Below are 17,532 nucleotides of genomic sequence, written 5' to 3' on the forward strand. Positions count from 1 at the left end.
TGTTATAGTTTGTGCAGGGTCTAAGTTGTTTTCTAGAACTTTAAATACCTTCACAATTTTTTAGTAACTTTCATCAAGAAAAACTAAACTAGCGTTTCTGTTTTGATTTGGCTTGGTTTTTTTAACCAAATATCCTGCTTTGAAGTCTATCTTTGATTATCGTTTTAAGTGTAGAACAATAGGTCTGATACTTGAAAGTACACCATCTCTTTGCTTATTCTAGAGAAAGCTGTTAAAATGCCAAGAATTTTAAGTTTGGAAACATTTTTTTATAAGTAATAACTTTTCAAAAGATTGTTTTTACCATTCCCAGCCTAGAAATAATACAAACCAGATTGATCTGGAAGGAGTTGTGATGTAGCAGAATAATTTAATTCAGCTCCCATTTATGGAGCACACTGCCATTGTGGGGACTACAAAGATAGTCCTCATCCCCAAGCTTGCAAGGTGGTTAGTGGTTTCTCAGATTGGATCTTTTAAAATAACAGCTTTATGGAGATACATTAATAATTCACATACCATACAACTTTCCCGTATAAAGTATACAATTTGATGGTTTTTAATATATATAGAGTTGTACAACTATTACCACAATCATTTTAGGACATTTTCATCTCTCTAAAAAGAAACCTTATTAGCAGCCACTCCTCATTTTTCCCCAGCCCTAGGCAACCACTAATCTCTTTCCTGCTTTTGAAGGTTTGCCTGTTCTGGTCACTTCATACAAATGGAATCATACAATATGTGGTCGTTGGTGACTGGCTTTTTTCACTTATCATAATGTGTCAAGGTTCTTCCCTATTGTAGCATGTATCAGTACTCTATTTTTGTTGCCATATAATATTCCATTTTATGGGTATACCACATTGTATTTATGCATTTGTCAATTGATGTTTGAGTTGTTTTCACTTTTTTGTGTATTACGAAAAATAACACCATAATAGCCAAAGACTGGAAATAGCCCAGATGTCTTTCAGTGGACAAATGATTAAACAATATGGCTATACCATGGAATAGTACTCAGCAATAAAAAGGAATGAACTATTGATTCACCCAATACCCTTCGGAAGTCTTTGAATTATGCTGAGTGAAAAGAGCCAGTCCCCAAAGGTGTTATATATTGCATGTTCTCATTTGTGTAATATTCTTTAAATGACAAAATTACAGAGTTACAGAACAGGTTAGTGGTTGCTGCTGATTAAAGAGGGAGTGGAAGTGGACATTCCTATTAAGGGCAGCAGGAGGGGTACTTAAGGTTATGGAAATAATCTCCTTCTTCACTATCAGTGTCCTGGTTGTGATACCGTAATATAGTTGCAAGGTGTTGCCATTGGGAGGAATTAAGTAAAGGGTATAAGGGATGTCTGTATTATTTCTTATATGCAATTGTATCAAAATAAAAATTTTTTGAAAAAACAATAATAACAAAACTCAGTTAACTCTTTCAGCATTCGTCTGGAAATCTCCTTAGCCAGATCCACGTTTATTAAGTATGTTTTCTAGTTTTCAAGTTAGTGCATATTTGCCAGCTTGTGTGTCACTACCTAGCAGCCCTTTCTCCAGCTTCCAGCAGCAATCTCCCCACTGCCCCGTCAGCCTCTGCTGATAGCCTGCCTACCACCCAGGTCCCAAAGCTAACGCTGTGTTTTCAGTTTTTGTTCTTACCCCTCTTCTAGGCACCAATTTTCGTTTTAGTTAACTATTGCCGTGTAGAACAACCAAAAACAAACTCAAAGCTTTGTGTCTTAATTTATTATTTCTCATGATTCTGGTGTTTGCTGAGTAATACCTCAACTACTTTGCCTGGACTCACTTATGTTGCTATATTTAGCCGGTGGGGTCTGCTGGGAGCTGGGCTTACTTGGGACAACTGGGACTCTCTCCTCGTGATTTTTTGTGATAGGCTTCTTCATGGTGTGGCAGCTCCAAGACCCTCAAAGGCCTAAACTTGAAAGTTGTATAATACCACTTCAGCTACATTTTCTTAGTCAAAGCAACTCACAAGGCCAAACCAGATTCAAGGGGGTAGGAAAATAGTCTCCACTTCTTAACAGGATTAAGTGATCAAGTTATGTTACAGGGGGGCACGGGAGGAATTCTTGAGGCCACCTTTGAAAACAATCTACCACAGAGCCCAAATCAGGGATCCAGCTTATTTAGAGGCTTCTAGTGGGGAAAAGAGCCCAGGTGCAAGGTGTTCAAGTCAGCAGGTGGACTTGAATACAGGCAAACCAGATCACAAGACAAGCATGGCACTACCAGTGTTGGTGAGCTCAGAAATGAAACAGGTATTTTACTCCGTTATGTTGCTGAATTGAGAGGTCATGAGAAGCCACAAGGTTTTGGTTCCTTGTTTACTATTCACTGAAGATGATCACTTCAAATTATGTCATACTTGTGACCTATAAATGTTTAGAAAGAATGTATAAAATGTGGGCTTTATAAACATTAGTCTTGTATTCTAGAGGCTCATATATGTATTTTTTTTCCTTCTGAAGATACACTTTAGAATATTTGAGCAGAGAGGACCTTATTTATGGTACATTATTCCTTTCTACTACCATTTGCAAAAATGTTTACGCTTACCCAGAGTCTATTTCTAGATCCTGTTTGTCAGTCTTTGAACACTTTGGGTTAATTCGATAATGAGCAACATTGCAAAAGACAAAGTATAAACATCTACCAGATACTATTTAAACATACTAACAAAGTTATAAAATGTTATCTCTATTTTGGGTTCAAGAGTTCTTGTATTAATAAAGCTAAATGGATTGAGAATATAGCTTTTTTTTTTTTTCACACTCCCCCCCCCCACCCCCCGCCGCCCCTGAGACTATAGCTTTAATTTAATGTTTATGTCTGGATTATTAACTCCCTTGCTTAACAAACTCCCTTGTGTGTTTTCTTTGTAAATTTATTTTATATCTTATCTTACCTGTGAGCAAACTTTAAAAATTATTTGGTGAAGGGAAAGCATAGTATATTGTAAAATTCAAGGAGTTACTTGAAAATTGTATTTTCCATTGACTGTGTTGGGCTTGGATTTGCCTTATATTGGATTAATGTTTTTGTATTTATTGTGTTGGATTTTTTCTTTCTTTTTTTTTCTTTTTTTGCTTTTTGTTTTAAAATTATTTCAGGCTTACAAAAGAGTTGCAAAAATAGTAAAAGAATTCCTATCTTTCATACAGATTCCCTAAATGATGTCTTACGTAACCATACTGCAATTATCAGTTTCAGGAAATTAACATTGATGTAAATATTATTATCACATTTACAGATTTTATTTTGATTTCACCAATTGTCTCACTAATGTCCTTTTCCTGGTCCAGGATCCAATCCAAGATTTCATGTTGCATTTAGTTGTCACGTCCTCATCTTAGTCTCCTTTGTCTTCTTTAATCTGGAGCAGTTCCTTGGTCTTTATCTTTCATGACCTTCACATTATTGAAGAGTACTGGCCATTTTGTAAAATGATCTTCATTTTGGGGCGATCAGTTCATTGGATCCAGAGGAATAGAGTCTTCCATAGTTCTATTGTCAAATGGTTGAATATACTGAAATATTACAGAAATGATTCTTACCTGTGAATAACAGTTGGGGTTCAATGGCTGAGGGACTAGATAGAAATGTAATCATTGGGAATACCTTTAAGTGACTCTGTATTTAGAGTATATGTTTTATAGGTGTTTATTTTCAAAATTCAGACCAAAAAGTTGTGCTTTCAGATGTACAGTTTATAGAATCATAAACAGCCTTTCATAATATCCTTAGCTTGAAAATGCTTTCCTCGTTCTCCAATGCTGACGTGGACATTTATTTTATATGGGCAGACATTGTGCTATCAGCAAAACTTTCTATCTAAAGTAAGCAGATAGTTGTAATATTTTATCTGAGGCTAGCTACTTAAAGTTCTATTAACACACATATTTCTCAAAGCAAATTGTAAACTATATTTGTGTGAATACAGAAAGTTTTTTTCCCGCTGAGTACTTTTGGTCTCAGTTTACTCTTGTCACTTATGCTTAATTTGCTGGGTTTAAAACTCTTTGTTTAAAAAAAAAAAAAAAAAAAATTCACGTGTACAGAAATATGTAATGACTGACAATAAATATTTCTTTTAAAAAATCAAGGAATCACTTCTCTAGCACACATTCATTCTCATTCTCTCTGACTTTCACACACACACACACCCTTTCCTTTTTGTTTCCCATCTGACCATAAGGAACATCTAGGACAGTGTTTTCCAAACTGTGGGTCACAGCCCATTAGTGGAAATGAATCAGTTTGACCAGGATTTTGTTTAAATGAAATAGATTAAAATGGAAAATATCAGAATATACCACATAGTAAGGGAAAGTATCATGTTATTAATTTATTTCAATTATGTATCTTACATATTTGTATGCAAATATAAAATGTATTTGTTATTGTAGACTGCTATTTTTTAAAAAGTTTGAAAGTTACTATTCTGGAGTGTTTCATCTATTTGTGTCTTGAACCTAATGTTCTTTAAACATACATGTTAGATAGTTGCTGCATAAATATTTGCATAAGATTTTTAAAACCAGAATTTTGTTTATGCTTGATATCTTGTTTATAAGCTGCATAGCCAAAGACGACATAAGAGGAAAACCCATAGTGTTGACAAGTTTTCTAACATTACTTTTAAAAGATTTGTTCTGTACAGCATTTTCAATTCAAAGAACACAGTTAGAAGACTAATTTTCTTCCTTAATGTAGTTTATACTGGTTTGCACTGGTTTATATTGTTCTGAAGTACTAGAAAGCATGCCTATGTATGTGTGGTATTAAAAGCAGAGTTGGTTAATTTTAAAGAGAAAATGCTCTAGAACTGAATTGTTTCAGGTATCACCTAGAGCAGAAATATTTATGCTTAAGATGAGTTGTGCAGGGTTAAGAGGGGCTAGAATCTACACTTCCTTCCTTAAAAACATCCTTCCTGGGGAGGCAATATAGTAAACCGCAAAGATCAGATAAATGCATGACTTCCTTATAAGCTATGGCAATTATAGTACTTTTTCTTTGTGAGCCAGGATAAAACTTTCCCAACACTCAAGGCTACTGAATAGCTGGAACTGGCATTTGAAAAGAAACCTACTAGTTACCCTTCGGTCTGGGTTGTGATTATGATCATGGGCTTTAGAGTTCAACACATCTAGATTTAAATCCCTGCCTACCACTTACTAGCTATTTGACCTAAGCCAAATTACTTCTCAGTAACTTTATTTCCTCATCTGTAAAATGGAGTTGATAATACCTGGCAGGGTGCGGTGGCTCATGCTGTACTGGGAGGCCAATACAGGAGGAGTTTGAGACCAGCCTGAGCAAAAGCGAAACTCTGTCTCTACAAAAAACAGAAAAATTAGCTGGGTTTGGTGGCATGCACCAAAAGTCCTAGTTAGTCCTAGCTACTCAGGAGGCTGAGGCAGGAGAATCACTTGAGCCCAGGAGTTCGAGGCTGCAGTGAGCTTAATGAGGCCACTTCACTCTAGCCTGGGCAACAGAGTTAGGCTCTGTCTCAAAAAAAAAAACAAAAAAACAAAAAAACAAAACCAGATAATGACACTTACCCCGTAGGATTATGAAGAATAAATGAGCTAGTAAATGTAAAGTCCTCAGCCCAGTAGCTGGCACGTAAAAGCTCAGTAACTGATAGTTGTTTTTAAATGCTATAATGACTCACCATTAAAGTAAGGAACTAGCAGTTATGAATAGTAGGCCGAATCAAAGTTCCTTATCTGCCTTATTATGGACTGGGTCAGAGGACACCGATAGGATCATAGGATATAAGAACTAGGAAAATCTGAAGGGTCTTCTGAGATAGTTGTTTTATTTTACAATGATTGTGATACCTTTACAATATAATTGCCTGTTTACTTCTTCTTATTCCTCACTAGACTGCAAACTTCAGCAAGAACAGTGTGTCTTTGTACCCCCAGTACAAGACCTTGGCACATGGTAGATATTCGAACGCTTGTTGAATGAATGTTCCATGGCTATTGTGTCAACAGTTGGTATAAATGCAAAGACTTGAGTCCTAATCTCTTTATCCCTAGTGCCGTACTCTGCACCACACTGCTTTCTGGTTGAAAAGATGACATAGATGGAAATTTTTGGAATATATTTAAAATTTTTTAAGGCCAATAATCAGCCAAAGTTCCTTGAACATTTTAACTATATTTAACTTAGTGAAAATATCTCATGGAGATCAGCCATATTTAAACTGATTCTAACCGCAGCAAGATTTTTTTTGGAGTTCCTTAAAGCCAACGGTCGAGTTAATATTTCCGCTTGCTGTATCTCCTGGCTTATAAAGACTAGCACTGAAATCTGAATAGTATCCATTAAATGCTTTTTTTAAAATAATATTTTATTTTGCCTCTCAGAGGCTTCATATTTTAACTGTCCTTAACTTGAGTAAACTGTTATATAACCACATTTTATGTTCCAACACTACTTTAGATTTGTCACCATGAAAAATAGTTTGCAGTTACTAGTTGATGCTAACAGGATCCATGTATTTTTATTCAGATGCAATTTAGTTGTATTAGCCAAACTGCTTTAAAATACTTTCTAGTAGGGGAAAAAAACCAAATAGCCCAATTAAAAAGTGGACAAAAGATCTGAATAGACATTTCTCAAAAGAAGACATAGAGATGACCAACAGGTATATGAAAAAAAATGTCCAGCATCACTAGTCATAAGAGAAATGCAAATCAAAATTAGGAGATATCATTTCACCCAAGTTAAAATGGCTTTTTATCCAAAAGGCAGGCATAACAAATGCTGGTGAGGATGTAGAGAAAGGGGAACCCTTGTACACTATTGATGGAAATGTAAATTAGTATAGCAAGTATGGAAAACAGTATGGAAGCTCCTCAAACTAAAACTAGAACTACCATATGACCAGCAGTCCTGCTACTGGGTATACATCCAAATGAAAGGAAATCGGTATATGGAAGAGATACCCTCACTCCCATGTTTATCACAGCATTATGCACAACGGCCAAGATTTGGGATCAACCTAGGTGTCTCTGTCTATGAATGAATGGATAAAGAAAATGTAGTATCTATACACAATGGAATATTATTCAGCCATAAAAAAGAATGAAATCCTGTCATTTGAAACAACAAGTATGGAACTGGAGGCCATTATGGTAAATGAAATAAGCCAAGCACAGAACGGCAAATATACCATGTTCTCGCTCATATGTGGGAGCTAAAAATTAAAACAATCTCATGGAGATAGAGAGTAGAATGATGGTTACCAAAGGCTGGGGAAGGCAGCAGGGAGGCAGGGGATAAAGTGGGATGGTTAACAAGTGCAAAAATAAAGTTAGATAGAATGAGCAAGGTCTAGTATTTGATAGTATAACAGGGTGACTATGGTCAACAATAAGTTATTATATATTTTGAAATAACTAAAAGTAGAATTATAAAAAAAAATAATTGCTTGAGGTGATGGATAACCCAATTACCCTAATTTGATTATTACACATTTGATCTGTATTGTATGCCTATATCAAAACATCACATGCATCCCATAGATACATATAACTTATGTACCCATAATAATTAACAATAAAAATTTTAAGCTTACTGCCTGGTATAGCAGATATCTAAAGATAATTATAAGGTAGCTTTACCCTGCTGTAGAGCTGATCACATACGTATGTCAAATGGAAACTAGCAAGTTTGCTTTTTCCATTCTTGTAGTATGGCCTTTTATAAATTAAACTTTGTTTTTAGATAATTATAGATTCACGGGCAGGAGATGTGCTCAGGAGGAAGAGGGTGGGTGTGGTTATAAAAGGGCAACACAATACACATGATAAAATTACAGAGAACTAAATGCATATAAATGAATACAAGCAAAACTGGGAAAATCTGAATAAAATTAGTAGATTGTATCAATGTCAGTGTCTTAACTGTGGTATTATACTACAATTTTACAAGATGTTACCATTGGGGAAACCTGAGTAAAACTGTAGTTGAACACATCTCTCTACCTCTTAAACACAATCCTCCTTACCCTCTGGCAACCACTAATCTGTTCCCCACTTCTATAATGTTTTCATTTGAAGAATATTGTATAAATGGAATCACATAGTATGTAACCTTTTGGGATTAGCTTTTTCCACCCAGCATAATTCACTGGGTATTTATTCAGGCTCTTGAGTGTATCAGCAATTCATTCCTTTTTATTGCCAGGTAATATTCCATAGTGTGGATATACCACAGTTTAATCATTTACCTGTTGAACATCTGAATTGTTTCCAGTGCTTGGCTATTATAAATAAAGCTAGTATAAAGATTTGTATGCAGATTTTTGTGTGAATGTAAGTTTCCCTTTCTCTGGGTTAAATGACCAGGAGTACAATTGCTGGGTCATACTGTACTTGCATATTTACTTTTTTAAGAAAATGCCAAACCATTTGCCACAGTGGCTGTAACGTTACATTGTCACAGCAATGTATGATCCAGTTTCTGAGTTCTTTTTAATTGTGGTAAAATACATATCACATAAAACTTACCATTTTAACCATTGTAAAATGTACAATTCTGTGGCATTTAGTACATTGACACAGTATTTTGAAACCATCACCGCTATCTACAACCAGCACTTTGTCATAACCCCAGACAGAAACCCAGTACCCATTAGGCAGTTACTCCCCATTCTGCCCTCCCCCCAGTCCCTGGCAACCACCAATTTGCTTTTGGTCTCCATGGATTTGCCTATTCTGGATATTTCATGTAAATGAAATCATACAATATGTGAACTTTTCTGTCTGGTGGCTGTTACTTTGCATGTTTTTGAGGTCCTTCATGTTGTAGCATGTATCAGTATTTCATTTCTCTTAAGGCTGAATAATATTTCATTATGTGGATATACCACATTTTGTTTATCCATTCATCCACTGATGGACATTTGGGTTGTTTCTACCTTCTGGCTATTTTGCATAGGGCTACTATGAACATTCGTGTACAAGTTTTTGTTTGCCCATTTTCAATTATTTTGATTATATACCTAGAAGTGAGTTAAATTTCAAATAAGGTATGAAACTTAGGTCAAGGTTCATTTTTGAACCTTAGGATCTATGGATGTACAATTGCTTCAGTGCCGTTTTTGAAAAGGCTATCTTGGAAGGACCATTCAAAAGAGTATACTTTTGGAGAATCACTAGAATTTCTGTATGCAGAAGTTTTGAAGAGAAGGGAAAGAATTTTTAATAGAGCATTTTGAAACAGTTGAATGGGTTTTACTGGGATTTTCTTTATATTACAAAAAGCTTAGGCTTGCATTGTTCCTATTATAGGTAAAGCAATTATATTTTCTGCGAAGGAAACACTGAGGTAATGATAGAAAGATAAACTAGTAAACATTGAAGAGTTTTATCCCTTGGATGACAGGAAGCCATTTAAGATTTCAAGAAAGAGAAAGATGTGATCAGATCAAACTTAAAAAGGTAGAATTTAAGAATAACTCTTGTTAGGATGATGCACGATGCAAAGAGGACTGCAGAAAGATATTCACACTTGTTTTAAATGAACTCATGTTATTTTCTGTGTTACTTTGACTCAGAATCTTGAGAAACAACTTGGGAAATACCAACTTTCGATTAATAAAACTGGGACCATTTTGCATATACTTCTTATGAGTTGTTAAAGTTTTGTTGAATTTATGCAAGCTCAGTGAAGCTCACAGTTGGGAGGCGGTGGGGAAAGTTAAATGACTATCTCACTGATCTAGCTATAGTTGATTAGGTGCTCAGCTGTAGCAAAGCCCAGATGAATTTGTTTCCCTGGCATAAATCAAGGATTATCCTAAGTATCAGTAATAATCATGATAATTAAGTGAATCATGGCTTTTCATGTGGCTTCTGAATAACTTTTTGTTTTTTACTTGGAGTTGAAACTGTACCATCTGCTAAAGTTGAATAGTCTGGCAACCTTAACGGTTGTTACATTTTCCCTAGGACGTTGTGGAATCATCTGAAAAATTTAGTTATGTTTCTCTCATATGCTGGTAAATTACATTCATTATAGAATATAGTGGTCATTAAATATGGTCAAAGTTTAGTCTAACATGAGACCATGGATAAGAAAGGCGAAGATCCACTGACAGTATTCACTAATTGTGAAAATTTGCCATCTATTTGTGACATTTTACTTTTGGATATTTTGATTGTTGCTTCCTTAAAAAGTTTGTTGATGACATTAACATGATTGAACCATAAGTTTTTATTAGCTCTGCGAATATTTCCAACTTAGCATTATAATCTAAAATACTTTTACATGGATAAAAAATTGCTTTAATATTTTTTTGAGAAGCTACTTTTTAAAGAAAATTGCAACTCTTATTCTGAGAGCAAAATTAAAAAGTTGCTTGACCCATGTAAAATTTGAATTTTGTAATGAATTTATTACGAATGTCCTCCTTTCTTTGTGTTTATTAATTGCAGATAACAAGAGCAAGCCACAGACTTGAAACATGAGTTCAGATGCCAGCCAAGACGTGATTACCACTCCTCCTCCTCCCAGCATGCCTCACAAAGAAAGATATTTTGACCGCATCAATGAAAATGACCCAGAATACATTAGAGAGAGGAATATGTCTCCTGATCTACGACAAGACTTCAATATGATGGAGCAGAGAAAGCGAGTTACTCAGATCCTGCAAAGTCCTGTGAGTTGAAATAATTAGAAGGCTGTAATTTTTCTTCCTCTTTGGGAACCTTGATATAATGAGGCTTGGAAGGTATCTTAAACTACCCTCAGGTTCAACGAGGGATAGAGAAAGAGTGACCAGTTACTTCCAGTCTTTCAAAGGAGAAATGGACACCTAATTCATACATTAGATTTGCAAACCTTTAATAACAAACTAGTATTGTGTTTGGTGGTTTACATTTTCTTTTGTGTGTTTTCTGGGTGTAATGCTTCATTGAAGGAGGACAAAAGATTTTACTGAATTCAAGGACACCCATTTCAGACTAAATATCTGTGAAGAAAAGAAAGACATAAGTTATAGAAACCAAGAAATAAGTTACTTATATTCCGTGCACATATTTTCTTCTGCCTTTGGATACCTTGACATTCAGGACAGCATAGGAAGATTTAAGGTTTTTGAGGAACTCCACGATTTGGCAGCCTAATGTTACATATACCTAATGCAGGCACACTTATGGGAAAGCACACCAAATTGAATTAAAAGGAGATTATAAATTCAGCTCAAGCTAAAAATTCTGTCTGCACAGCAGTATTCAGACTTTGTGAATCATATTCAAGTGATTGTTAGTTTTCTTACAAACTCTTAGAATTGCCCAGGTCACATGTAAGTGATGGAAAAAGAACAGCTTGATTTAAGGTGCAAAATTAATTAATAACTTCATGCATAATGAAGATCATGCACCCCTTAAGGCAGAATGTTCAGCACATAGACACATGATGTCCAGGTTAGGGATATATGAGGTTTCCAACTTGAGTACCAAAATCAGTACCCAGGCATAGAGGTGCCTGAAGTGGCCCTGGTAAATCATTTTTGTTGTGTCCTTATGAATTCAATCACAGAGGTTGAATCCAAAGCTGAAGGAGAATTCCATTCTAATTCTCCCATACCAGTGCTCTTGGTTGAAAGCACTGAAGTACGATTTACAAAAGCAGTGCAAGCTTTAAGGAATTTTAAAAGTATAGCACCTGAAGAAACCGTTTCCAGATGGAAAGGAGATTAACCAGAAAAGTCATGATGAGAGAGTAAATGTTCAGTGCCTTAGTTTAGGCAAACTTGAATTTCTGTGTTTATAAATACTTGAAGGGCACGTTATTTGGATCAAAATAGACTTATTTTGTCCCCTAAAGAAACCCCACTTTTAGGAACTAACTTATTAACCAAATGATTGTAGTGATAGGTAGCATATAGTAATGGAAAGTTTGAGATGAAATTTAGATTTGGTTCATGAGTATGAAATTTTGAGATTTCTTTGGGAAGTGCTCCAAAGAGGAACCATTTGATTCTAACTGTAAAATTTAAATGAAAATACTAAACTACATTTTCAGGCCAGGGTTTTGTTTTATAGTTTATCCGTTAAACTAAAGACAGCATAACTTTGAGTAGATATTTAATTTTTTTTATACTTAATACAAATGTATTTCTATTTGTAAATTGGCTTAAAAGTATCAATTTTATTTATACCTTGGGAAACTTAATGAAATAATGCAAAGGACAAACATAGATTGTTGGCCGGGCGCGGTGGCTCACGCCTGTAATCCTAGCACTCTGCGAGGCCAAGACAGGAGGATGGCTCCAGGTCAGGAGTTCGAGACCAGCCTGAGCAAGAGCGAGACCCTGTCTCTACTAAAAATAGAAAGAAATTAGCCAAACAACTAAAGATAGAAAAAATTAGCTGGGCATGGTTGCGCGTGTCTGTAGTCCCAGCTACTTGGGAGGCTGAGCAGAAGGATTGCTTAAGCCCAAGAGTTTGAGGTTGCTATGAGCTAGGCTAATACCATGGCACTCTAGCCTGGGCAACAGAGCCAGACTCTGTCTCCAAAAAAAAAAAAAAAAACATAGATTGTTATTTCCCTATTCACTGAATAAGAATAATCATTTTCTGTCCAGATAAGAACAAAGGAAACTGAGGCTTGAAAGAATTGTGGATTGATAATTTTTTCTTTGCTAATGAATTTAAAATCTTGTTTGTGAAAAACTTGGAGAAGTGTGTCAATTTTGTCTCCCTGTTGTATTTTAGAATAGTGGTTTTCAAATTTCTTTTAATGCAACAGAAAATTTTCACCAAAGGAAATGATACATGGTGGCTTGTGTTATATATTAGTTATCTACCATTAAATAACAAAGTACTCCAAAACTTAGTAACTTAAAACAACAAGCGTTTATTATCTCACCGTTTCTGTGGGTTAGGAATTCAGGAGCAGCTTAGCTGAGTGATTCTGGCTCAAGTTCTCTCAAAGTTGCAGTTAAGACATTAGCCAGGGCTACTGTCATCTGAAGGCTTGACTGGGGCTGGAGGACCTGCACGTATAAGATGGATCACTCACATGGCATTTGGCAAAAAGCCACAGCTCTTTGCCATGTGGACCCTTCTTAGAGGGTGCTTGAGTGTTCTCCCCCAGATCAAGTATCCAAGAGAGAGCAACCTGCAATGCTTCTTATGACCTAATACCAGACATCACACACATCATCACTTCCACCATATTTATAAGTGAGTCACTAAGTTCAGCCCATACTCAAGACGAGAGAAATTAAGCTCAACCTTTTGAGGGGAGAATTGTCCATTCTCTGGTCTCAGTTTATTATTATTTTTTTTTTTAGAGGTGGGGTCTCACTGTATTGCCCAGGCTGGATGCAGTGGCTATTCACAAGTGCGATCATAGCACACTGTAACCTCAAACTCATGTACTCAAGCAGTCCTCAAGATAACTGCTATAGACATTCCTGTTCAAAAAGGAGAAAAGTAGGTGATACAAAGGAGTGACTGTTCCAAAGTAATTGTGAAATCCATCTGGGTAAAATGTTTGGAAATTCCTTGATGAGTACTCAGTCCTACTGCTTACCAGGAGTGAACCTCCATGGTGCTGCCCTCTGGGTTCTTGGTTCCACTGTCTGAATCATCCCTTATTTTCCCTGAATGGAAGCCTGTGTTGGCAGCTATGTATTTTTCTCAGCCTGCTTTCTTCTTATAGAGGTTTTGGGGATCCAAAGGCCTTTTTTCCTCTTGTACTGTCTTTGTTCCTTTCAGCCCAAGCTTGCAGTGTTTCTGCCAATATAATTCTTTTAAAAATTTTATGGGTCTCTGTGAATATTCACTCTGATAGATAAAATCCATAACCAATTAAGATCATAATCAAAGATATTACTAATTCATATTTGTAAGTAACAAATGCATAAGTCCTGTCTTTAAATTTTTTAGTTAATTTGGGAAGAAAGCAAATCAGTAGAGAAATAAAAGCCAAGTGTAATACTTTTTTATTAAGCACTTATTATGTGCCAGGCACCTATTATGTATGTATGATAATCTTTGATCCTCAAAGCAACTCAGTTAAAGAAGTATTAATATCCCTAGTTTATAGAGGAATAAACTGAAACTTAGAGACAATAAAAAACTTGCCAGAAGTTTTACACCTTAGTTAAATGGTGGGGTAGGAATTTAAACTCCAGAGTTCACACCCTTAACCACTAGTCTGTACCACTTATGGCATTCAAGAATAATGAAAGAAATTCCATCCATATATTATTGTTTTATTCATCTTCAAATTCGCTTGCTCAAGTTAACCCAACCCAAGATGAATTTCCAATCATAAGACATTTTGGTGTAAATTTGGGTGACAAAAGTAGCACCTTACTACTTTAAGCTGAGAAAAAAAGAGAACAAAGTATTTGTTTCATTCTGACACTCAACTATTGCTTCTTTCTAGGAATGTTTAAATTTTTTTAAGAAAATATTTATCTTAAAAATTAAATACCAGTGGGTAAACTAGTTTAACTTGAGATTTTGTTAATGCAATAGAGAGAATCCACAAGTTCTCTTTAACCAATGTACTCCTCATATTGATGTCTATGGAGACTTTAGGTTGTAATTTACCCCCTTTTTCTCAAAATGAAGTGTCCAGGACAAACTGGTGGAATTAAGTGATGCTTCATCAAAGTTAATGAAGCATATAAATTAAAAACTAGCAGATAGCACATTGAACATTGTAGATATTTAGTAAGTTCTGAATGCATGGATGGATATGTGAATAGCTGGGTGGGCTTGGAGACATTAAACACTTGAATGTCAATCTCTTACTGAACTTGACTGTTTAGTATGGAAAACAGTTGGCTTCTTAAGCCTTGCCACCGTAGGAAGCAGTTTAGACTGGTTGACACAAGTGTGCAATGTTATACTGAAAAATAGGACAATAGGAATTTAGTTGGTGTAAGCCTAGGCACGTGACATACTAACATTTTTTAATAACAGGGTACTGCCTAATGCTATAAGGTTATTGTGAAAGGAGGAGAAACTTCAAAGCCATGTGCATTTAGGATATCACTAGAATTAAGGCCTAAATGTTAACAAGGTGACTTAATTAGAATAATTGGTCAAAATCACCATGATCTATATGGTCACTTTGTACATTTAAGATGCAAGTATTCTTTATTAGCTTTGTTTACGTTTTTATGGTATACCAGCTTCGGGAAAAGATATTATTCTCACCTTTAGCTTCATGTTAGTTAAGATTTAGGTATAGGAGAGATGCCATCCAAAAGAAAATTTGGTTTATTTGTTTTTTCTCCTTTCAACAGGGCCAGTGATATTCTATTTCCAAATGAATACATTTCTTAATGGAGAAATTCTAAGTAAGTTTGTTATGCTCCTAATCCCACTTTAGGAGAGATCTAATAGCATAATTGCAGGGTGCCTTGGGAGCAGCAAGTCTGTAATCTTTTTTTTTTCCTTTTTGCCCCAATTTTCCTCTCTAGTAATTATTATGAGGTAGAACATCCAGATGTGGATATTTAAAATCCATCTCTCATGTCTCTGATGTTTATCAGTATTGTTACCTGAGTTTCCTAAGTTTCTTTCTTTTTTTTTTTTTTTTTTTGGTTTGCCTTTTGTTTTTTGCATTAACTGAAATAATTATATCAGATCATTTTCCTTTATCAAATTTGTCTTCTTTTCTATGACCTAAAAAATATTTCATGTATTGACACTTTCTCCTGAAAGTTCTGATCTTGTATACAGAGGCATAAGATCCGATATCACAAGTTAATTTTACTTTTGGTCTATAGTATACAGGAATGTATGTACACTTAAAATATACTCTTAGCTGACACGAATCTCAAATCTCTGAATCTTTCATATTTTTAGAAGTTTATTTTTGTTCACACCATACAAATTCAGTTTATGGTCTCACTCTCTCAGCATTGATAGGAAATGTATAAAATAAAAGGGTGTGAGATTCAGATAAGGCTTTTAAGGTACCCTCTCTCAAACTTTTGCTTTTCAGCTAGTTATTTTTTGCCGTACTTTTTGGACCTGTGTTTGAGAGAGCTATCCAAACTATAATGCTGTGGGGACAAACTAAATTTGCAAGTAGGATTTTATTTGAGTTGAAGAATTAAATGACTTTTTAAAAATTTATAATGTTCAATGAAGATGCATTTCTTATTTAAAGAAAATTAATTTCACCCAGTAGATGATTGACAGACCTAATTTACACAGGAGGAATTTCTCATTAAAGTGATGGAGTGATAAAACTGTTTTCTGGCTAATAACCTATGAAATGGATCTTTGCTATCATTAACTCAGTCAAGATAGAGATCAGATTCTTCAATCTTGACTGAGTTAATGAAAAGAAAAAGAAAATTTAACTTACTATTTTATGAATTGAGCACTGAACTAGACACTCAAAGACTCTAGAAGTGTAAATGACACAGTTTCAGTCTTCAGATACTATGTTATAGTAGAGTACAAAAAATATATCAACAATCATATGATAGGTACCCTAATTGTAGTTTAGGGGGATGTTAAGAGTTCAGAGTGGGGTGTGGAAGAGAGGAAATGTAGAGATCCCTTCTAACTGGGGTGATGAGGAGGGACTTCAGGGAGAAGGTGACATTTAAGACGAATGTTGAATAAAGAGGAAGAATTCATTAGGAAGAGAACCAGTGGAAGCTAGTGCTTGCATTAGATGAAACAGAATGAGCAAGGCTAGAGAGTGCAAGTTGTCTTCAGGCAATGCTGAATGAACCTCATAGGCCAGACCAGAGCATGAGGTAAATGGTAGATAAAGCCAAAAAATTACGTAGCTGCAGATTGTGGAAAGTTTGGAGTACCAAGCTATTTTCACCTAAGTTGGGGGTCAGTACATTTTCTTATCATTTCCAGTTTTGATTCATTGATAACAATTTTTTTTTTTTTTTAAAGAGACAAAGTCTTGTTTTATCACCCAGGCCAGAGTGCGGTGGTATAATCATAGCTCACTGCAGCCTCGAACTGACGGGCTCCAGTGATTCTCCTGCCTCGGCCTCCTGAGAGGTTGGGATTACAGGCATGAGCCACTGTGCCTGGCTCCAAAATTTTTTTATACATATTTGTATACAGTACTTGTTTTGGATCTAAGTTCAAGTCTTTGCTTCACCCACCACTTATTAGCTATGTGACATTAGGAAACTTGCTTAACTTGAGCTTCCATTTCCTTGTTTGGTAAGATGGGGAAAATACCTCATGTAATTATTGTGACAATTTAATGAAATAACATAAAAGCATGTAGTACAGTGCCTAGCACGTAGGCAACGATTTTTGTGGAAATTATATAAATTGCTAATTTACAGCACATTGTGCTTTTGGGGCAACATTTGAAGATTATAATCATAAGTCCTTAGACTGTAATTTGGTTTTTGAAGGTCATAAAAAATCTGTCACCCTGATTGCACTCTGGCTTATTCATCTGCACAAACTGTAACAGCCCCCACTACCTCCTCTTCTCTGCTCTTATGTATCTGAGAAGGAA

General features: G+C 35.4%; 1 protein-coding gene across 6 annotated transcripts in view; it reads left to right on the forward strand.

The window, feature by feature from the left end:
• Positions 1-17,532, forward strand: part of ADD3 (adducin 3) — a 125,277-nt gene that overhangs the window by 83,627 nt on the left and 24,118 nt on the right. For 5 of the 6 annotated variants that reach the window (XM_069461130.1, XM_069461133.1, XM_069461131.1 and 2 more), the window contains exon 2: positions 10,488-10,711. In XM_069461130.1, the coding sequence (XP_069317231.1) occupies positions 10,517-10,711 (195 nt within the window). In that variant the 5' untranslated portion in view covers positions 10,488-10,516. Of the gene's footprint in view, positions 1-10,487; positions 10,712-15,322; positions 15,377-17,532 lie in introns of all 6 variants that reach the window. The other variant, XM_069461136.1, reaches the window with a different exon arrangement.

Source organism: Eulemur rufifrons, chromosome 28 (genome assembly GCF_041146395.1).
Source record: "Eulemur rufifrons isolate Redbay chromosome 28, OSU_ERuf_1, whole genome shotgun sequence".
NCBI lineage: Eukaryota > Metazoa > Chordata > Mammalia > Primates > Lemuridae > Eulemur > Eulemur rufifrons.